A 24,265-nucleotide genomic window follows, 5' to 3' on the forward strand; every position below is an offset into this window, starting at 1 on the left:
ACTGCTCAATAACGACCCTCCTAGTTCCCCTCTCTGAGATACCAACCCTCCCAGCTCCCCTCCCCAAGGTCGCGTTCTCACAGCTGTGTGCAGCTTGTAATATCCCACAGTGGCCCTACATGGACCATCACTGAAATCCCTCACACATGCCACCGCGTGGTCCGTAGTTGGGACACTGTGGTATTCCACAACCCGTACTCTTAAGTGGTGTAAAGCTGTATCAACAATAGTCCACAACAATAACTGTTTTAACCAACCCCACCCCCATGTCCATCCAGCAAACAGGTTCCATCCAGTTGCTTCCATTAATTGCTGGTTCAATTGGCATATCTCTTGCAATTGTGCATGGATGGACTTCGAGTGGTCACTTAAGTCCACGCAACACAAACCATCTAAGTCCTCACATCCACGTCCATGAGCTAGGAGTAAAAAGTCAATAGCAGTGTGATTTTGAAGCGTAGCATGGCGTATACTATCTACATCAAGTAACAAATCAGAAAAAGCTATACTAGTAGCATTACTAGTAGATTTGAAATAGGTACAGTTGTCTGCGTCCAATGTTCCCAGGATTTGAAGTTCTTGTGGGGGTAATGTAGGTGATTTACCCAGATACGGCAGCCAGCTGTCCCACTGGTTTATAAGTTCAGGCAACCCCTGGTGTTTTTACGAGTTCGGGCAACTGTGTAACTGTGTCGGTGAACTCACTTGCGGTGAGGGGTACTCCTACCAAGCTCGTAGTAAATGGGTTCCGGGGAGTCACTGTGCTGAGACAAAGGGTATCTTGTTCCGTTACCTTTGCCAGTGTGTAAGGGTCGGTCAGAAAATCAGTATTGTCTCAACCTTGTCATCGAGGACTTCCAGGTGGACTATGGACTTGATCTGGCCTAAAAGTTAGGCTCACAACTTGACATGAGTTGCTGTGAGCAGCCTGCCTGGGATGCAGTTGTTTTTTTTTCCTCCCGGGAACAGAACGGAACTGTTATGGACAAGGCCGACTCCGGCCTAACAACAAAATGTACAACATCCTTGAAATGGCAGACAGAGTGGCGCAGAGGTGCCACGGCTCATCCCTGTTGTCAAAACTGGCAGAGATAACCCTGCAGCTGCTATCGAGGAGGATGAATCACAACTGCTGTCTCAAAAACAATGGTGAGAAAGTGCCCTTTAACGGAACTTTGCTAATTATAATGTACAAAAACCACACTTCTATCCTAAGGGCCGAGAGCAGGCGGAGATCCCCGGAGTAAGGAGGAGCAAGGTTTGCCACTTGGCATAAAAGGTCGACCCCTAACAACGAGACCCCCGAAGAGCTCTCCCCACCAAGGATCGACATCGACATCGATTGTGAGGACCGGCGGGACGCTGCCTGGACCTGGGACCATAGGGACGCCTTGGACCCACGGTGGTAGCTATTATCTTCTTTTTTCCCTTCCCTATCTTTACTTTTCCTTTTCACTCCCTTTCACCTATTGCACGCCGCTTTACGGGCAAAATAATAAAGTTTGTGCTGTTTGATTGAAACCAACCCCTTTGGCATGTTCGCCATAATTTTGCACTTCGAGATCGCATTAAAAGAACCGTCACGAGTCCCAAGTGGGCCGTGACACAGTGTCACCCATATGTTTTACTCACAGGGGAAATGTGTGTGCATAAACCTGTCAAAAGAAAAAAACAGACAAAACCAAGGTTAACATCCCCCCACTCCCCCCCCCCTTTTTTTTTTTTTTTCATTCTCTGCGTCATAATTGCTGCACAGGTACATGCAACCAGTTTGATTCACCAGTAAGGGCAATGGTGATGGCCTGTGAATCATCAGCAGTCACCACTTCAGCTGCAACTGGTCCTGGCTTCCCAGGGGGGTGATACCAAACACATGCACCTGCAAACATTTGTGATACAGGGTTGGGTTCAATGTGGAGTGGGGGCATCATCCAAAAATACACAGATGCCAAAAGGCCTGCAGGGATACTCCGACTTATTGGTGCAGTGCTGCCCAGGCCTAAGGAGATAGGCCGTCGATTGCTGCTGTGTACTGGATTTATTAGATTAAAACCGCTGACGATATGGTTTGGGTGTAATGTGAAAATGAAAAACACCGTCTGTTCTGCTTGTACAGATATTTTTACGTCCAGAGGGAACCACTGAACTTGTCCGCCAGCAACTGTTAATGTTTGTGCAGAATAAAGAGATAAGCATCCCCGCTCGGTGGTCAATGCAAATTGAGCGCCACTCTCGTATTGCACCAGAGTGAGTGGTACTTTTATTGGCCTGGCTTGGTAATTTTTCATCAATAGGAGGGGCATTTTATCTCCTGCCACTGCGTGGTTATTCAGCACACGCACAGTGGTGGGCAGATGATCTACCCATCGCAGGTATTTTGTACCTCCTAATCTACGCAGTTGCTGTTTCAATAGGCCATTAAGGCATTCCACCAATCCTGCACCCTGTGAGTGGTAAGGTAAATGCCACACCCACTGTCTCTCTCTTTCAGTGGCCCAATTTGCTACTTTATGGTTTCTAAAATGGGAACCGTTGTCTGATTGTATTTCGATTGGTGTTCCATAGTATGTCTCAATCGTATCCAGACAGCGAACAGTAGTATAAGCATTTGCGTATCTACTAGCCACGGCCACTATCACTCCAGAAAAGGTGTCTGCAGCCACACACACATGCCGCTGTCGCCTGTGTTCGGGCAGTGGGCTTATGTAATCAATTTGCCATACTTCCGCCGGACATAGGCCATGCTTTATGTGACCAGTTGGTTGTGTGAAAACCCGTTCCTTCAACTGAGAGCACACCTCACATTGGTGTATAACGCCTGTGACCACATCTTGCAGCAAATGAATGCCACGTCGTCGGGCCCACGCTAGTGTAGCATCCCGGCCCGCGTGCCCCGCTTTGTCATGAGCCCATTGCGCTAGCAGCCTCTGCTCGTCGCCGTTGTGCATAGCTGCTTTTACCATAGGTCGTGCTATCTGATCTACCTCAACATTCCACCGCGTGGTTTCTGATTGTTCTCTGACATGTGCATCCACATGGAAAACTCATACTTCCTGGGTTTGCAACAATTCCCAAATTTTTATCCAGTAATCTTTCCCCCATACTTCTTTGCTACCAATGTACCATCCATCTGCATGCTATTTGCCTAACCAATTTACCAATCCCTGGGCTACTGCCCAGGAATCTGTATATAAATAGCAAATGGTGTTCTCTGGAGTAGCATCTATGGCTTGCCACACAGCGACCAGTTCAGCTAGCTGACTACTGCCTTCACTCCCTTCCGTAACCAATTGAGTTTTAGAACTGGGCTGTAAGGCAACTGCACGCCACATGGGTTTGCCTTGTTTTGTTCCAGCACTACCGTCTGTGAACCAGGCATGCTTCTTTTGACTTTCAGTTAGCTGTTCATAGGGTACTCCCCAGCGTCCAATCTGATAATTGTATAGATCATGTTTTTTCTCTGCTTCTCCCATTAGGCTCTGACCTACTAATTCATGCAATTGGTGTACACCTCGCATCCCAGGTTTTGCTCGTTCTTGGATGTACCACTTCATCTTGACTATAGTAGACTCTTGGGCGTGTCCTATTTTGTGACTCGCCGTGGGTGCCAAGGCCCATGAAACTATAGGTCCTGCTGATCGCACTAATACCTCATGTCCCACTGTCCTGTCTTCTGTATCTAGCAAGGCCCAATAAACCGCTAACAATGCCTTTTCGAAGGCGATATACCTCTCTTCGGCTCCTGTAAGGCATCGTGACCAGAATCCTAGAGGCCGCCTTCGTCCCTCTTGTAACTGCCACAGGCTCGAGGGCCACGTTCTGCTCCAATGTTACTTGCAGTTCTACCGGACCCACCTGGATAGGGTGCAGTTCCATGTGATATTGGATAAGCTCACAAACTTGTTCAAAAGCCTGCTGGTGTATATCGGCCCACTCAAAGTGCGCCTTCTTTTGGGTGATTCTATACAATGGTTTTAACAATACTGCCAGCCCTGGAACATAGGAACGCCAATATCCTACTGCGCCCAGAAACCTTTGCACTCCTTTTTTGTCTTCAGGTCACGGCCAGTTCCTAATGGTATCCAGAGCTTTGTTGGGAATGCGCTGCATCCCGCGATTCCAGACAATGCCTAAATATTTGACTTGCACTGGGCCTTGTATCTTCTGAGGGTTGACAGCCCATCCTTTCTGATGCAACAATTTTAATATCGCATCTAGGTGTTGTTGTACTTGGTCAAAACCAGAGCTTTTATAGGTATGTAGGGGACAAAAGAAAGTCCAGGGAAAATGTAGGCCCCCTCCAGAAGGGAACTGGTGTCCTGGTTACCCAGGACATGGAGAAGGCTGAGGTTCTCAATGACTTTTTTGCCTCAGTCTTCACCGACAAGAGTTCCTGTCCCACCACCCAAGCTGTAGAAGGTGCAAGCAGGGACTGCGAGAATGAAGAACCGCCCACTGTACTGGAAGAGCAGGTTCGGGATCATCTGAGGAACCTAAAGGTGCACAAGAAGTCCATGGGACCTGATAAGATGCATCTGCGGGTCCTGAGGGAACTGGCGGATGAAGTTGCCAAGCCACTGGCTATCGTATTTGAGAAGTCATGGCGGTCTGGTGAGGTCCCCGATGACTGGGAGAGGGGGAACATAACCCCAATTTTTAAAAAGGGGAATAAGGAAGACCCGGGTAACTACAGGCCGGTCAGCCTAACCTCTGTGCCTGGCAAGGTCATGGAGCAGATTCTCCTGGAAACCATGCTAAGGCACATGGAGAGCAAGGAGGTGGTTGGTGACAGCCAACATGGCTTCACCAAGGGCAGATCGTGCCTGACCAATTTGGTGGACTTCTATGACGGGGTGACGGCATCGGTGGACAAGGGACGAGCAACTGACATCATCTACCTGGACTTGTGCAAAGCTTTTGACACTGTCCCGCATGACATCCTTCTCTCTAAACTAGAGAGACATGGGTTTGATGGACGGACCACTCGGTGGATACGGAGTTGGCTGGATGGCCGCACTCAGAGAGTGGTGGTCAACGGCTCAATGTCCATGTGGAGACCAGTCATGAGTGGTGTCCCTCAGGGGTCCGTGCTGGGCCCGGCCCTGTTCAACATCTTTCGGCAACATGGACAGTGGGATAGAGTGCACCCTCAGCAAGTTCGCCGACGACACCAAGTTGTGTGGTGCCGTCGACACGCTGGAAGGGAGGGATGCCATCCAGAGGGACCTGGACAGGCTGGAGAGGTGGGCCCGTGCCAACCTCATGAAGTTCAACCAGGCCAAGTGCAAGGTCCTGCACCTGGGTCATGGCAATCCCAGGCACAAATACAGGCTGGGTGGGGAATGGATTGAGAGCAGCCCTGAGGAGAAGGACTTGGGAGTGCTGGTGGATGAGAAGCTTAACATGAGCCGGCAATGCGCCCTTGTGGCCCAGAAGGCCAACCGCATCCTGGGCTGCATCAAGAGGAGCATGGCCAGCAGGTTGAGGGAGGTGATTCTTCCCCTTTACTCTGCCCTGGTGAGACCCCACCTGGAGTACTGTGTCCAGTTCTGGAGCCCCCAACATAAGAAGGACATGGACCAGTTGGAAAGGGTCCAGAGGAGGGCCATAAAGATGATCAGAGGGCTGGAGCACCTCTCCTATGAAGACAGGCTGAGAGAGTTGGGGCTGTTCAGCCTGGAGAAGAGGAGGCTCCGGGGAGACCTGATAGCAGTCTTCCAGTACCTCAAGGGGGCCTACAAGAAAGATGGGGAAAGGCTGTTTAGTAGGGCCTGTTGCGATAGGACGAGGGGTAATGGTTTTAAAATAGAGGGAAGTAGATTTAGATTAGAAATTAGGAAAAAGTTTTTTACGATGCGAGTTATAGAACACTGGAACAGGTTGCCCAGAGAGGTGGTGGAGGCCCCATCCCTGGAAACGTTCAAGGCCAGGCTGGATGAGGCTCTGAGCAACCTGATCTAGTCAGGGATGTCCCTGCTCCTTGCAGGGGGGTTGGACTCGATGACCTTTGAAGGTCCCTTCCAACCCTAACCATTCTATGATTCTATGAAAACTGCTACCTTGTATTAGTGCATCATCAATATACTGCAGAAGTTGTACACTAGCCTCCATGTGATGTTTTTCTAAAGTCTGGTGTATAGTCTGGTGACAAAAGGTCAGGCTGTGTTAATACCCCTGTGGCAGTCCAGTAAAAGTATACTGATTGCCACCCCATGTAAAAGCAAATTGTTCTTGGGTTTCGAGAGGGATGGGTATGGTAAAGAATGCGTTAGCCACATCTATTACTGCATGCCAGGTGCCCTCATGTGACTGGATCTGGTGTAGCAAAGTAGCTACCTCTGGCACTGCTGATGTTATGGGTGGAGTATGTTTATTGACCGCTCTGTAATCTACTGTCATTCGCCAACTACCATCAGGTTTCTTCACCGGCCAAATCGGGCTATTAAATGGCAAATGAGTATATCGAACAACTCCGGCTAAGAGTAAATCATTAATAGTATCCTGTATTTCTTTCATTCCTCCCGGTATCTTATATTGCTTTATATTTACTATTTGGGAAGCAATAGGAATTGCAGCAGAGGCCTGGATTTTTCCCACAGTAATCGCCCGGGCATGGAGCCACCGAGTTGACCCAAAGGCCCATAACGTCCCTTCTATCATCACGGTTGCCCCCTTCAACACATCCATCCCTATGATATATTCCCCAATCTCAGCTACTAATACCTGATACATATGGGGGTCCCAATCACCAATCTGCAACTTTAGTTTTGTCATTGTTCCCACCACTGGCTGGTCTCCTAGCCCCCATACGGGACTAGTAGTCCCTTGCATCTTGCGTGGATTTCCATGTATGATAGTGACCTCCGCCCCCATATCGACTAATGCTTTGACCCCTTGTGTGTTAGTGGACGACCACCAGATAATACAGCAGGTAAAGGGTCGAGTGTCATAGCGCAATACACGGCAATCCAATGTGGGGGCTTGGTCTAATCCCTAATCCTCTTTAAGGTGCCGCTGCACCTTCCTAACATCGGTCCATGGATACATTGAATTCTCAAACTCTGGGAGGGGGGGAGGGGGTGCAGATGGTTGTGTGCACCCGAATGATGGAATGTCTGGTTGTCCCAAGGACAACTCCTGGGTTTGATGTGTAAGGGGTGCTATGGAACTCATATCTTGCTCATCACAGGCAATCTTTCGTATCCGTTTCTGGTGGATTTCTTGTGCCATGCGCTGCAGCACCTGGAGTGGCTTGCGATCTATCTCCCTCCAATCAATGCCCCCGTCTAAAAGCAAGCGAAACAATTTATTACGCTCCCCTGGCTCCCTCTCTTCTGTCTGGGATCGTGTATTCCACTTATCTCCTTCTAAGTCCCCCGTAGAGGACTCCAAACCAGGCAAATCTCCCAGTTGGCTTATTTTTTCAATAATTTGTTCAATGGGATTCCCTTGCTCTGCTAACAAAATGGGGATTAGATATGGTTTCCAGCCCTTTGGGCAGCCCTCTAGGAGCGTGTTTCGTATTCCCTGGATTAGTGGTTGGCTCAAGTAGAGTTCGGGAGATCCCATCATTACTGCCAGCTTCATGCCTTCTGTTTTTAATAGAGTACAGGCTTGTCATAGGGTTACCCACTCCTGGGGGCCAACTGGCCAGGCCCCATCATTAGTATACCGGTCCGACAAGCCTTCTGCCACCACCGCAACCATATTTATCGTGTTGTCACCTAGGCGTCGCAGGGCAGCTTGGACATAGGGGTCGGGAGTGAGGGTCATAAATTTCTTGGCGTCCATCCCATCTCGAAGCAACAGTGTCTGCCCCTTCTTCCATTAATCGTACTAACCCGTTCTGCGGCCGCTCCCCAGGCTGTTGCCTATACTTGTCCAATAAGGTTTTAACTTCCTCTGGACTATAATCCGTTACTTCATCTGTTCGCACTGCCTGTCCATTTCCATTCAAAACTAGGCGGCGCTTAAACACTGGGGCTGCTTGAGCCCCTTTGTTTATGGGAATCTCAGCTTCTTTCCCTCCATCATCACTAGTCTCCTCTCCCTCGCTCGTGCTCCATATGTCCCCATCCCATGTCTCAGGATCCCAACTGGGGTCTTTCACGATCGCCCTCACTCATGGTCCCATGTCTCGAGTCTTACTGTCTTTTTTGCGCCACCGTCTCGCAGACCGTACAGCGTACCGCTGTGCCAGTGCTGCACATTTTCCTTCCAACTGTTCCTGCCGCTGTTCCCCTTCCTTTACTGCTGTCATGAACGTTTGCCTTTGCAACAGTATTTCAGCCTTTAAGCGCTCATTCTCCTGGGTGACATCCTGTACTCTTTGCTTCAGTTCTCCTACTTGATCCACCATAATCTTATAGGCAAACAACAAGCAACCAGTCATGCGTCCGGCATGGGTGAGCCGGTCTCGGGAAGGCATATGGGAAGTTTGTATAAATTCCCCCAATACTTCAATACCTCCATAGGTTCCACAGCCCCCCATGGTTCGGGTCCCACATGAGCACACGTCTCTTATTTATCCCACAGGGTACACCAGGGCTCTGTAGTCCAGCCAGGTCTATCAACTGGAGGGGTGTTTACACCCCCTGTCTTTTTCCACTTAAACATCTTATGAATTAACGCCGCACCTTGCACAGGAAAAATAGCAGACTGGATGTATCACTTATTCCAATGGGGTCGACCTGCAACACTGCACACACCAGAACACTAAGCTATAGCACAAATATAAATCAGCTGGAATAAACTTACGACTCCACCAACAACGCTGAGCGGTAACAAAAGTATAACTCCGTCGACACAAAGGACACCCACACAAACACGCCACCTCTATCACAGGGAGTCCAAGCTCCAAAGGCTGAGGGCTCCTCGCCCCACCCCGCCACACTCGGGACAGTGCACTCTTGGCACAGCAGGGCACTCTACTGACCAAGCCCCGTCCATTCACTCCTTACTCCCCACTCCCTGGGTCGTTTGTGCTACAGGAATCCCATCCTTGTCGCCAATTTATGTAACCAGTTCATAGGATTCCTATGCACAAAGATCACCCAGCATATGATATTTAAAAGCACAACAGTACTTATTGCTCTGTTATGGCCTTGCATAAGCAGTTCCTAGCATAAGCAGTTACAGCTCCTAGCATAAGCAGTTACCAGCATATTGTTTTCCCTTTATGAGAGTCTTACCAACCCGACTATGCTGGAGACACAGCCGAGCAGGAGGATGATGATCAGCAGGGTCAGAGCAGAGAAGGGAGGTAGGCGCAGCACCTTCAGGGCGTCCCCTGTTGTTCATAGAGTGTGCTCTGGGTCCTTTCTCTCTCCCTCTCTGCTCTGAGCCACCTCTGTTTATACCCTCAGCAGATTCAGTGGCAGAGTACTGACCAGGTGTTGATGCACGCGTGGCCAGCGCATGCAACAAGGCCTGCCAAGTATGTGCCCTGCTGGCTAACAGCGGTTCCCAGATTGCAACAACATCCTGCTCAATAACAACCCTCCTAGCTCCCCTCTCTGAGATAACAACCTTCCTAGCTCCCCTCTCCAAGGTCACATTCTCACAGCTGTGTGCAGCTTGTAATTTCCCACAGTGGTCCTTGTGGTGGTTTAGCCTGGATCACCACACAGTTTCTTACTCACCCTCCCCATACCCAGTGTGACGGGGGAGAGAAATTGGGAAGAAAGGAAAACTCGTGGGTTGAGATAAAAACAGTTTACTAAAAATACTAAAAACTACAAAGCTAACAGGATATAAGGATATTAATATATACAAAATATACAAAATGAACAATGTACAATTTCTCACCACCCGATGTCCGAATGACTGACGCAGCCCGTCCTGAGCAGCGATCACAAGAACGACACCGAGCAGCAAGCAAAGTGGGGGAGAGCAAGCTAGCAAGGTAGAGGGAACGATGCCAGCAAGAAAGAGAGTAGAAAAGGGTGCCAAGGGTGCCCGCAAAGAATGCCCGAGAAGAATGCCAAAAAAGAATGCCCCCTCCCATGGGCAACCCCCACTTATATACTGAGCATGACGTTTATGGCATGGAATACTCTCTTTGGCCAGTTTGGATCAATTATTCTGTCTGTCTTAAGCCCAGCTTCCTGCATCTGCACGTTAACGAGACTTGGAAAGCCAGACAGTGTCCTTGGTCTCACTAACAACAACTTGTATCATCAGAGTGTTTTTATCAACATTCTTCACATACGAAATCCAAAACACACCAGCTACTGAGAAGAAAATTAACTCCATCCCTGCTGAAACCAGGACACCCTACACGGACCATCACTGAGGTCCCTTACACACCTACTTCTGAAAAGCAGCTGAACAACTTTTGTTTAAGTTTCCCAGAAGAATTCAGGCTGGAGCAGATAACCAGCATGAAATATGTTAGACGGAATACTGAAAGTCTGGCAAAATAAGAAGGCACTGCAAACAGGGTCTTGTAACTCTCCAAAAAGATACTTGTGCCTGACCAAATAATGTAGGTATTTTCAGTGTAGGCAGTTCATTAACATTTTCTAAAAACATATCAATTTTCTATTTTTTTTTTCAGATTTTGTTGATGCTTGTCTTGAATGTTTCATCACCACATCATTTTCCTACTGATCTCTCTAAGTTGAGTCTTAGAACACTTCTAAATCAAGTGTACCATGCTATTGGACCCTAAAACTGGTAGAGAGAACCTAGAAAACATGCACAAGTCATAAATAGAGGCAACTGTCTTTTCTGCAAGTATCAGACAACAAAAGGGCTAGGAAACACACTGATCTAATCATTTTAGCAGGTTGTTAATTTCTAAATCTAAAACCTACAATTTAAATAGAAACATCATTCACAGTCCACTTGTTGGTCATTCTAAGTAGGTATATTCCCCTGATGGGTTTATACCACAGTTTTCATTGGATTCATCAGTTTCACAGAAACCAATACCTCAGCAGATCTTCCTGCAGCTTTCAATTCAACCTCTCTAACCCCCAGGAAGTATACCAGATACTTAACTACTGTCAGTGCAAAAGTTGTGATGCATCAAAACCAAATTACAGGAATGGAATAAAACAAAGGCATTTGACATTATTCTATAGAACTAATTTGGTTTCCTCCACATTGTGATGGTTTAGCCCGAATCACCACACAGTTTCTCGCTCACCCTCCCCCTCCCCAGGGGGATGGGGGAGAGAATTGGGAAGGAAGGAGAACTCGTGGGTTGAGATGAAGATAATTTACTAAAATAACAAGGGAAAACTACAATAATAACAGAATATAAGGATATTAAAAATATACAAAGTGAACAATATGTGTTTTCTCACCACCCGATGTCCCAATGACCGATACAGCCCGTCCCGAGCAGCGATCACGGAAACAAAAACCGAGCAGCAAGCAAAGGAGCAAAAGGGAGCCAGCAAGGTAGGGGGAACGATGCCAGCAAAATGAGGGAGAAAGATGGATGCCAGGAAGGCAGATACCCACCCTCGCCTGCCCCCATGAGCATGACGTTTATGGCATGGAATACTCTCTTTGGCCAGTTTGGGTCAATTATTCTGTCTGTCTTTCTCCCAGCTTCCTGCATCTGCAAATTAGCAAGACTTGGAAAGCAGGACAGTGTCCTTGGTCTCATTCACAACAACTGGTATCATCAGGGTGTTTATCAACATTCTTCACACATGAAATCCAAAACATACCAGCTACTGAGAGGAAAGTTAACTCCATCCCTGCCAAAACCAGGACACACATGTATTTATTTAAAAGGATTCTGTTAGATTTCCTTTGATACTTACACAGTCTCACACAATATACATTCACTTTACTGTAGCGTACATTCGGATCTCGGTCCGCACCATGAGTGGTCAATGTGATACTTGTTCCAAATAAAATTAAAACTGTAGGTCTCTCATAGTGCAGTAAGCATTAATGGAGTTTAGGCTCCCTATATCAGTTTAACTCCAACTCTATAATGAGTGAGGAAAAAAGGAAAATGTGAATATGTATGTGGATTTGAACCTTTCCGAACTCTGCAACAATTCAGATCCAGGATTCCAGTCAAGCTTTTTGGTACATCAAGTTTAACCAATTAGCACCTCCACTCTCCCCCTGCCCCAAAAATTCACAAATGAGAAAGTAAGGTGAAGGCCATGACAGTTTATTTGGGAAAACTGTACCTATCTGATAATGTTGTATGTATACATATCACAGCTTAATTTCCCCCTGGACACATACATGTCATTAATACTAACCTCCTAGAATACTTCAACTGGAACAAGATCAATTTCTGAACATGTCTTAATACCTCCACATAGAATTAAATTGATTGTAGTCTGATCTAATCACTGCAAAGACATTTAATAAGACAATATCTGGCTTAACCAAACACAAGCAATGGAACTCAGTTCAAACCTAGCTCATCGCTATCTCATGTAATTAAATGACATATGGGAAGCTGGAGTACTGCTGGGAAGAGCTATTACAGGAAGTGGTGAGTTTTGAATGTAGAACAAGACACCATGAGGAAGATAAAGAGCAATTCAGGCCTATGACTATGGTCCTTATATTATAGTCAACCTTGTTCTTTGCAGCACTCTTAATAGCCTGGAAAAGGAGAATTTCCTCACTGACTGTCCTTTCTTTTACAAATATTGTTTTTTTCCTCTTCGTTATTCTGTATTTTACTTCTTTGGGTACATACTAGCAGCACTGTCAAATGCAACATGCTCAAAATAGCAATCTCCAAGCATCTGAGGGAAGAATCTTAAAACCAAAACTACATTCTTACATTTATTCCTCTAAAACAGAGGTGTGGGGTTAAGCTACAGAAACTCACATGATTGAGCGAAAGAACTGTACATTTCTGCTGCATAGGTGAGGAATGATTTGTACTTAAATGTAACTATTACTTAATTTCCTTTTCCAGGCTTTTATTTGTTTAAGCTATCTTTGATTAATTTAATTAAACCAAAAAAGTAAACATTTTGCTTTCTTTGCTTCCTATTTTTGCTTAGGAGAAAAATGGTAGGATAAATAAAAACCCTCTTTCTTACTGACCTATAAGAAGGAAACCAACAGGTTATAAACACAGACTTCAGACTTAAATCAAGGGAAATAAGCCAGAAAACTCTTTAAAAGATAGTGTTTACATACATATAAATGCACCCTGCTTGTAAAAAACATCTATACAAAAATTAAGACAGTTGTTAATTCTTGAGTGTATAAACATAAAAATTCAACCTATTTTCCAAGTCAGTTCAGCCAAGACTTATTTCAGATCATTTATATTACCGAACATCCCTGAAAATTTGTAACTGAGTAAACAAATGAATCGGTGGAGTCTCAACTCAAACAACTGACAATGTAGATGCAAGTCTGAAGATAAACTGAATCAGCAATTGTTGCAGTAAAGGCACGGACTCCATAGATGGTGTTCTGGAGACCTTTATTGTCTGTCAGCATAAGTCTTTTATATCTTTTCTAAGTTACACGTGAAATGCACGCGTTTAATCATCTAATTCAATTGGTAGCAATATACTGTTCACTCGCCTTAAACTTCATTTGGATTGGTTATAGATTTTTAGTTGTCTTTACTATTTTTGCCTTTGGTATTTACTTATCTTGTTCTAATTGCTGTTTTTTGTTATTGAGCAAGTGGTGTTCAAGGACATAGCTCAAATTCTTTAATATCAGGCAGCTGTGCTGCACTCTCTGTTCCCACAAGCAATAAACAATGAGTAGATAATTTTAAACGTAAAAAATGTTCTAGCCACACAGTTTGCATTCATATCCCCTTGATAAACATCATTTTTATTAGGCTAGCTCTTCAAATTTCCACTCACAGTAATGCTTTATACTAAAAAAAAGCACCCCTCACTGTAATATTCATTTCAGAAAGGGGACTTTGTGGTGTATTTTTGTATATGTGCTTAACATCCTAGTACATGTAACAAGTAGTCTCCATTTTCAGGGCAAGTATGAATAGATTTAAGTTATCCTTTTTGAGACAACATTTGTCTTAAGACAGTACTTGCTGTGCAAACTGGATGGCAGTTAATTTTTTTCCAGTCAATATGAGGTTTCATTATCAGTTCCTGTTATAGGCATCAACCCTTCATTCATTCAATCATAAAAATGTGACTTAGTAGAAAAGGAAAAATAGAGTCTAAAGGCACAGAATTACATGGCTATTCTATTAGGAGTCTGTAAACAGAGAATCATTTGAATCTAGGAAATTAAAATCTAGGAAAGTAAAAAAGCATCTGAAGCAGGTTTTTATCTAGCCAAATTCCTTAAAGATCCAAAAGATGTTGAAGTCTAAAAAGTATGCACTAATATACCATATTTCAAAATGCAATAAGGCAAATAGTATACTCATCATTTCAAAAAAGTTACAATGGCAGTGTAGGCATACATAGCATAACTTAGTTACAATGCATGGTACTGTTTCTACTACATAGCCCTATAACTGTTTCCTTTCTACATAAACAGAGATTAAACCAGGATTCCAGGTCAACACAAAACCATCCTTGTACCACCATCTACACTGGCAACAGTTCTTTAGCAGCAGCAATGTTTGCTCTGCTGCTTGAGTCACATTCATACTGAGGAAAGTCCACAAATCAAAGTTCAGAGATTAAACACTGTCATACTTGTGAAGAGCTGCTTCTAGCTTTTGTGTCACTTTTTGAAAAAAGAATATTTGCTGTTGCAAGAAATGCTGCATCTGTGATTTAAAGTCCCTCACACGAATTTTGTGGAAATGATTAATTTCTGCTAGGGTTGCAAAAGAAATAATGTTACAGCGTTCTTGAATGCCCTCAGCTTTTTGGAGCTGCATCTTCCCCTCTTCCACATGTCGTTTACTCTCCTTTACTTTGGTAAGAGCTCCTGCATAAAGAACAAAACAAAACAGTTGAACTGTGAGGACAATGTAGAGTCAAGTACTGTACTTTAACAAGTGATTTAATAACAGCAAGAATTCACAGAAGGCTCATTCTAAATGTATTTATATATGTGCATATATATATGAATGAAAAGGAATAAAATAAAAGCTTTTTCAGATAAAAAAATCACAGAACAGTGAATCTTGTTTAAAAAAAAACCAATTTTTTTAAGGCTCTAGCTTGCAACAGTTAGTAAAACATGCCTATTTCATAATCTTAAAAAATCAGATCGTGTCCTTCAGAGAATATCTGATAAATATGCCAGCAGTGGAAAAAAATGAAAGCACTAGAAAACTAGTCAGATCAATTTAAGCACCAGAAAAATAGCCTCTTTCAGAAATCAGACTTTGTGAAACACCACAACTTTTTACCATCTTTGTGAAACATCAAAGGGAGATCTGAATACACAAAATCTTGCCAATACACCATCCTGCTTTTACACTACTGATACCCAAAAACTAATTATTGAGTAATAGAGAATCTAAAAGTTTATTTCAAAGTTGTAGACATCCAGGTAGAGCTAACACAATCTTGTATGAGCTAGAAGAAACACAGAGCAAAAGAACTGACAGTTCTCCTCCTCCAAATAGCTAATTAAAGCACACACATCCTACAAAAAATATCACCCAAACCAGACTCACCCAAAACAGACTCATATAGTGACACAGAATACCAAGATGCATCTTCATGTCTCAATTTCCTATGAGCAACTTCTTTGCCTTAAATATTATATACATACTTTATTCATGTAACTAAAACCAGTCAGACCAATAAAGCATTTATCTTCTCACAAAACGTTAGTGATATGACATTTTTCACAATCTTTATGATCACACAAGTTACTTGTTCCTTCAACTATTTGTAATGTCTTAACTAACTCTCTCCTTTCATATTACATTTCTTACCATATGTGGTGGGTTGACCCTGACTGGACGCCAGATGCCCACCAAAGCCACTCTATCACTCCCCCTCCTCAGCTGGACAGAGGAAAGAAAATATAACAAAAGGCTCGTGGGTCGAGATAAGGACAGGGAGATCACTCAGCAATTACCGTCACAGGCAAAAAAAAGACTCGACTTGGGGAAATTAAATTTATTGTCAATCAAAATCAGAGTAGGATAATGAGAAATAAAAACAAATCTTAAAACACCTTTCCCACCCCTCCCTTCTTCCCAGTTTCAACTTCACTCCCAATTTCTCTTCCTCCTCCTCCCAAGCAATGCAGGAGGATGGGGAATGGGGATTGCAGTCAGTTTATCACGTTGTTTCTGCTGCTCCTTCTTTCTCATACTCTGTTATCAGTATTCTGTTATCAGTACTTCTCCACTCTTAAAATAATATTTTTCTCCCCTGCTCCAGCGTGGGATCCCTCCCGCGGGAGACAGTCGTCCACAAACTTCTCCAAAGTGAGTCCTTCCCATGGGCTGTAGTTCTTCATGAACCGCTCCAGTGTGGGCCCTTTCCACGTGTCCTTTCCACGGGATGCAGTCCTTCAGGAAGGGACTTCTCCAGCTTGAGTCCCCCATGAGGTCACAAGTCCTGCCAGCAAACCTGCTCCAGCATGGACTCTTCTCTCCACAGGGTCACAGGTCCTGCCAGGAGCCTGCTCCAGCATGGGCTTCCCACTGGGTCACAGCCTCCTTTGGGTGCATCCATCTGCTCCGGCATGGGTCCTCCACAGGTTGCAGGTAGATATCTGCCTAACCGTTAACCTCTATGGGCTGCAGGGGGACAGCCTGCTTCACCATGGTCTTCACCACAGGCTGCAGGGGAATCTCTGCTCTGGCATCTGGAGCACCTCCTCACCCTCCTTCTTCACTGACCTTGGTGTCTGCAGAGTTGTTTCTTTCACATATTCTCACTCCTCTCTCCTCTGGCTGCTATTGTGCAGCACTTTTTTCCCCCTTCTTAAATATGTTATCACAGAGGTGCTGCCACCATCACTGATTGGCTCAGCTTGGGCCAGCGGCGGGCCTGTCTTGGAGTTGTCTGGCATTGGCTCCATCGGACATAGGGGAAGCTTCTAGCAGATCCTCACAGAAGCCACCCCTGTAGCCCGTGCCCCCCCCCCCCCCAATACCAAAACCTTGCCATGCAAACCCAATACACCATACAAATGACTACAGATCACTGACCAGACTCTTTATACATTGCCTTGAAGAAATGCTTCTCTGTACTCCCTACAGTGACACTAGCCAGCAAGCTAACAGAGAAACCTCCTTCCCTATATCTTTCAGGAGAACAACCTCCACTCTATCTGCTGGGGAAGTAGGCTTGTCTTCTTGTCAGTCTGAATCCACACATGTAGTAAACATCATTAAACAGTAAAAATGAAGTTAATCAGCAGTAATATTATCTTCTATCCTTTCCTTCCTGTGCCTGTTTAATATGCCATTTGGAATACGCCTTCCCCCAGCACCCTGACACATCTCTGCAATTCAGATTTGGAACATGACTTTGTGCACAGCAGTGTTTGGGTTTGCTCTACGGGCAATGAGCTGGGAGGAAACTGGGCAGCACAGCCACTGCTCACTGCATTTCATTCCTGCTTCTCATGTTCCCCTGCCTGCTGCAGCTCATCCCCTGCCCACCTCCAACCCCTCATCGGGCAGTCAGGTAGAATGGAGGGTCAAGGTGTGTTCTTACTATAGGCAAGTTAAAATACCAGATGATTTGGTAGACTTGGGGAAAAAAGAGTTTGTTGTATTTTTTAAATGTAATAGGGGTTGTGCCTTGCATTATAAATTAAATCTGGAATTCCTAAATTCAGAGAAGCATGCGTGATTTTTCTCCATTCAACTTCTAATAACAACTTGTTAACCAGGCCGGGGGATGTTTTTAATAGCAAATACTCAGAAAATATTTCCTCTGTTATCAGTACTTCTCCACTCTTAAAATAATATTTTTCTCCTTAATTTGCATTTAGGTTGCACTCTACGTGGCATCTCCTGTCTGCAGTCCTGATATGAGCTCTGAGTCGTGAGCATAAGAAATTCCCCTCCGGTGTGACATACTTGCAGAAAGACCATACAGAAGATTTTCCTTTTCTTTTTTAAACTGTGGCAGGGAAGTTTTTAACAAGGTAAGTATAGACTGAAGACTGTGTGGTCGAGGACACTGGTATTTGAGTGGCAGAGGTCAGGCTCTGAACTCTGTGCACTGAAGAGCTGCCTGGAGTCCAAGAGCAACAACTCTCCACGGGGGATGCGAAGTGGTGGCTGGGCCTGGCTCCACACCTTCCCGGTCCCCATGGCCCATGGTGTGGTGGCTAAAAGCTTGGCACTGGCTGCTACAGCTGATTGACCTCATCATCTCCAGCCTGGCTCAAAAAAAAACCACCACTGAAAAACCTTTTCCACACACAGTGGTGCCAGCAGCAGGACCATGCCAGAACATCTGTATTTTCTCCTTCAAGGAGAGGAATCTGTGAGGTAGGGCACAATCTGAAAAAGTATTTAATCCTCTCTTCTGCAAAAAGGATGCTTCTTTCAATAAACAAAACTGAGCTTAGCAAAAGTTTTCTCGGTGTTCTGTTGGCATAACAGGAATCCATACAAGGCTGTGAAAAATTGAAATTTGGGACTTACTGGAAGCCAGATGGAGCTGATCAAATACACATGACAACTCTTCAGTTGTGATGTGGGAAACAGCTTTAGATGTTATTTTTAGAATGACCAAACTGGAAGAAAAATACTGACATTTACAGCATCAGCAGCTGAAAGTATAACTAAGTGCTGGAGTATATATAATCTTCAAATTATTTTACATCAATAAAAAGCATACATTACCAAACACTAAACCCCTCCAGACTAGACATATTATGCATTATGTATTTTTTTTGTCATTAAAAAAAAAGAAAAGATTTATAATTAGGGAAAGGAATTCAAGGGGAAAACTTGCAGCCATTAATACTACTCTCTTAATGCCTATAGATTCATACTGGTCCTGTACTGGAATTTCCTTTAAAATCTAGGCAGACTACAACTGGAGGTTGTGGGGTAACGTTAGCAGGGCTGCATGTATGCAGGAGGGGCGGTCCGTGGCGATTCATGCACTGGACGCGGATGAGTCCACAAGTGCAGGGGGCAGGTGCGTCCATGTACGTGGTGGGCACGGATAAGTCCATGAGTGCAGGGGTAGGTGCGTGGCGGGCATAGATGGGTCCATGGGCACAGGGGGGCGGGTGCGTTCGCGTGCGTAGCGGGTGTACGGGTATTTAACCCTGTGTTGCGCAGCATTAAATTGAAGGCTTGGCTAGACGGTATCCGTGTGATGCCCTGCTTTCCCCGAGGCGGGGCTCCGGTGCGTCCTGGGTTGGTTTGCTGGCAAGAGAGCCGGCAAGTGGTGACCCCGACGTGATTCCCCGGGATGGGATCCCGATAGAGGGAGGGTCTGTAAGTTGTCGTGCAGCGACAACCGGTGACCCCCGACGTGTCAGAAGGTAACGCGTGGCCGCGGGGCGGTCGTGGTCCGGACAGGTTTGAGTCGTGGCTGCGGGGCGGTCGTGCCTGCCTGCTGTTAGGATGGCATCCATCCAGGATACAGTGAAGGCGTTGGGAAAAGAGGTAAATTGTCCGGTGCATACGGCACCGTTGACGAAGGGCTTGATTAGCAAGCCGGGAGAGGTGATGAACGTGGCGCGGTTACAGGTGGTGGGGAAAGAGCCGTCGGAAGGGGAGGGGGACGAACGGGGTCGAGACGGCGCGGAGGGGACGGGGGGTGGCGCTCCGGCGGTCTGCCCGGTTCGGCCGAGAGCCTCTGACAGTGATAAGGGGGCGATGGAGTTTGGGTGTGCTTCCCCGTGTGTTGCGCCTTGCTTGCCGGGGGGGCCTGGGCCGAGGGGGCGACCCCCCGGATGCGAGGACGCGGGGGTGCCCTCTGTCTCTCCTTCTGCCCCATCGGCTCCACCGCTTGTGGATTCGCGGAGGAGCGATAGTGAGGCGGGAGCCAGTTTCGAGGTGGCGCCCGAGGAGTCGCGGGACGCGGAGCGGGGTCCTAGTGCTTTCCCGGTGGGGAGAAGAGCCGCGGTCCCCGAGACCAAGGATAAAGCGGCAGGTGATAGAGCCGCGGTCCTCCGGACCAGAACGACGAGAAGCACTGCTTCAAAGGAACATAAATCAGTTTTAACGAGTCTAACAAAAGTGTTAGAAGAACAGGACTGTGCTATTAATAACACTGACCTGAAGAGCTTGTTGACTTGGGTGTCCTCTCACGTATCAAACGCAAACCTCTGTAGTATCTATACGGTGGGCTCCTGGAACACCATAGGTATTAGACTGTGGGACTGTGCAACGCGGGGTGACCCTGCTGTTCAAAAGTTATTACCGGTGTGGCGTGTCATGTTTGAAGCCTTGAAGAATCACATGCAGAAAGGAGATGCAACAGCACCTGTTGCCCCGTCCGCTGCTTCGTCCATGGAAACAAAGACTAACAGCGAGCCGGAAGATCCCTTTGATCCAGGTCCCATAGATCTGGAAAAGGAGCCTTCAGTCTTTGGAGCTTCCTTGTTATAGAGGTGGCGTGTTTGTGTGTGTGTGCATATAAGCATGAAGTAGATGGTATGAAATAAGGGGTGAACACTGTCTTGGTTTCAGCAGGGATGGAGTTAATTTTCCTCTCAGAAGCTTTGGATTTTGTGTGTGAAGAATGTTGATAAAATGCTCTGATGATTAGGGTTGTTGTGAATGAGACCAAGGATGCTGTCTGGCTTTCCAAGTCTCGTTAATGAACAGGTGCAGGGAGCTGGGCCAAAGGCAGACAGAGTTTCGTTCATTTGGACATTTGGTGGTGAGAAATTGTACATTGTTCATTTTGTATATATTAATGTTCTTATATTTTGTTATTATTGCAGATTTCCTCTTAGTAAACTGCAGCATAAGGTAACGTGTGACTGGCCGACCGTGGCCCCCATGCCCTCTTCCCGCCCCCGCCCCCCCCCACGCAGTCCCGCTCAGGGGGCCGGGGAAGGAGGTGGAGATGCTGTTAAGCCCGGGAAGAGGGAGGGGAGGGGAAGGAGTTTGTATTGTTCCCTTTCTCATTGTCCTGCTTTGGTTTTAGTAATATATGAATAATTTTCCCCAGGTCGAGTCTGTTTTGCCTGTGACAGTGGCTTTAAGGATCTCTCGCCGCGGCCGCCGCCAGGCGCCCTCCCCGCCCCCATCCGGCGGGGCGGGGGCAGCTTACCCAAAACCTGCCCTGGTTACAGATACTCCCGTCTGAGTTGACCAGTGACCTTTAGCAAGAGAAAAGCTGCACCCTTTGAATGAGTGAGTTGACGAGCGATTACAACTTGGACATATAAAGCCAACAGACAGTTCCTAGAATACCCCTGTGTTTGTAATATAGACAAATCGGGTAAATGACGACTCTTACAGGATTTAAGGGCAGTAAATTCAGTAATTGAGGATATGGGACCTTTGCAACAGAGGTTACCATCTCCTTCGAGGTACGAACTTTGTGTAAGTGAAAAGATGAATCCCTCAATATTGTCTCCGATTCTGCCTATGTGGTCAACGTAATACAATGCGCTGAATGGACAATGTTAAAGGAAATTAATAATCCTTTGTTGTATGACCAGTTTCAAAAAAAAAAAAAAAAGAAAAAAAATGTTGGAGTGAAAATAAGAATCTGGAAACAGGTAATTGGGAAGGACCATTCCCTCTTATGATGTGGGGGAAAGGATATGCTTGTGTCTCTACAGGAGCAGTGAACAAGTGGATCCCTGCACGATGGGTACGACCAGCGCTCCAAGCTGCCTTGCGTTCGTCAGAGTGTTAACAAGCTGTGTGGCAGCTCCATGGACATCAGTCACGGAAAGAACAAACGTGTGGGTAACTATGGCTGGTGCCACAGGGTGTGGTGCCATTTGTCTGTCTGTATCATCTTCAAATAAGCCTTTCAGAACATGCTTGGTCAATCTGCCAGATCAGATAGTGGTAGGACGGCAACTCTGTGTAAAACAACAGCAGCCGCAAGTGCTGAGTGCTAAATTACAAAAGATGGAACTTTTGGGATCACTAAAGATGGACTTCTGCCTATTTTCTTTAACTATTCAGGAGCTAATGTCACTAGAGGGGTAATGATTGTAAATGCTTTAAGACCTATACATTGCAATGGCACAGCATGGTGTAATCACGCGAGCACATATCAAAATCCAGACAGCATAAAAGACTTACTTAAACGAAGTACACATAGCTTTGAATCTGATTGCCAAGATAATATAGAGTTTTGGAAACCAGGTGAAATTACTGCTGCTTTTCAGAGAAGGGGTTAAAAGAAAACTCCTAAGTAGGTATAAGTATTAATCAATTGCAGCTGTGCATACTAAGACAGATGGTGCTTTATGCTTTACTAACTAGCCATTGTGTAGACTATCTAAAGCGAGAAGTTTTGTATCCCTCCCAAGGACAATTCTTGATAAGAGCTGAGGGGCCTTCTGTATGAACCAGCCAGAACTGACCCTGCGGGTTGGACAAGAACCAAAGCATAACCGAGTCTGCACGAAAACAAAGGGTTACTAGCGGTGACGAAGAGGAGCAGCTCATCTTCATCCCCAGGACCCCCGACGACCACCACCAGGAGGCACTGCGCAAGCGCAGATGGGGGAAGTTTATGAAAATGACCCCTTGGAACTAATTTTAATAGGAAGCGGGGATAGATCATGCATATGTATAGGTGAATTATGAAACTTCATGTATATGTAACACCTGGTTGTATAAATTCAAAGTGAGGTGCCGCGTCAGGCGCACACGATTTTGGCGGGACTACCCCCCGTGCTGCCCGGTGCCAAATAAACATACCTACTTTACAATCTTACAGATTGTGGAGTCCGTTTTCCACACGTCACTTCAATCTTTGCACCTGGTGTGGCAAGTGCCTAGGCATTAGGTGCGCTAAATAAATTGGGCTTTTGGCTTGCTAAGCAAATGCATTGGAACTATCAACGCTGTTAACTGATGTACATTCTATACGCTACGCTACTTTACAAAACAGAACCACTGTTAGCCTGCAGAGCACATATTTGACAGGCCTTGTTGCATGTGCTGGCCACGCGTGCAGCAATGTCTAGTCAGTACTCTTTCACTGAATCTGCTGAGGGGATAAACAAAGGTGGCTCGGATCAAGGGAGAGAGGATGGACCCGGAGCACACTTTTTTAACAACAGGGGATACCCTGAAGGTGCTGCGCCTGCCTCTTTTCTTTGCTCTGACCCGGCTGATCATCATCCTTCTGCTCGGCGGTGTCTTTGGCGTAGTCGGGTTGGTAACAGAATAGATCAGTAGTAGATTTTTCATTATTAGCACAAAATCATGGTTGTCAGGATTTTGATGGGCTTTGCTGCATGAATCTGTCTGATTATTCGGAATCTATTCACAAAGTATTCCAAACTTGCAAAAAGGAGTACAAAAACTGCAACAAAGTGATGATTTTGATATATTCAGAAATCTTTTTGGTGGATTGATATAAGCTTATTACAAATAGCTGTAGGATGCTTATTCATTCTTTTTATATATGTATTTTGATCGGTATTCAACGTCAAAGCCCTAAAAGGACTGGGCGTAGTTTCCAGACCTGTTCGGTTTACCTAGATGGCTAAGAAATATTCTGTCTATAGGTTTCACAATCCTAGCAGTTGCTTTGATAATGCTTTGTTTGTTTCTGTTACTGTTACATTTCTTGCATGCTATGATTAAGGGGTCACTAGGCGACTATCCATGATCAACTATGTTATGGCGGCATCTGCTCCAGAGTACCAGCCATTAGACCAGGATGATTTAGCATAGAGGGGGGGAATTGTGGGGTAAAGTTAGCAGGGTTACATGTATGCAGGAGGGGCGATCCGTGGCAATTCACGCACTGGACGCGGATGAGTCCACAAGTGCAGGGGGCAGGTGCGTCCATGTACATGGCGGACACGGATAAGTCCATGGGCGCAGGGGGCGGGTGCGTTCGCGTGCTTAGTGGGTGTACGGGTATTTAACCCTGTGTTGCGCAGCATTAAATTGAAGGCTTAGCTTGACGGTATCCGTGTGATGCCCTGCTTTCCCCGGGGCGGGGCTCCGGTGCGTCCTGGGTTGGTTTGCTGGCAAGAGAGCTGGCAGAGGTCAGCAATGTATGACGAGCTTATACGTATGCTTAAGCACAAAATTATTTGTTTTTGTGATGTGCCTCCCTTGACAGAGGGAAAATGTTAGCTTATTTTAGGACAAGCAAAGAATATTCCCAAACCACACATTAAAAAAGCCAATGTGCTTTATTTTTAAAAGCAAACAATCATTTGTTCTACAATGTCATTTTTAATTTATACAATTATAGAATCATAGAATGGTTAGGGT

At 45.7% G+C, this 24,265-nt stretch overlaps 1 protein-coding gene across 2 annotated transcripts in view; it reads right to left on the minus strand.

The window, feature by feature from the left end:
* Positions 1 to 14,335: 14,335 nt before the first annotated feature.
* The window catches only part of LOC104478347 (sorting nexin-18), a 60,120-nt gene continuing 50,190 nt past the window's right edge, over positions 14,336 to 24,265 (minus strand). For both annotated transcript variants that reach the window (XM_086769539.1, XM_086769537.1), the window contains one exon: positions 14,336 to 14,874. In XM_086769539.1, the coding sequence (XP_086625665.1) occupies positions 14,621 to 14,874 (254 nt within the window). In that variant the 3' untranslated portion in view covers positions 14,336 to 14,620. The remainder of the gene's footprint in view (positions 14,875 to 24,265) is intronic.

This window comes from Chlamydotis macqueenii, chromosome W (genome assembly GCF_036417535.1).
Source record: "Chlamydotis macqueenii isolate bChlMac1 chromosome W, bChlMac1.mat, whole genome shotgun sequence".
In the NCBI taxonomy this organism is placed as follows: Eukaryota; Metazoa; Chordata; class Aves; order Otidiformes; family Otididae; genus Chlamydotis; species Chlamydotis macqueenii.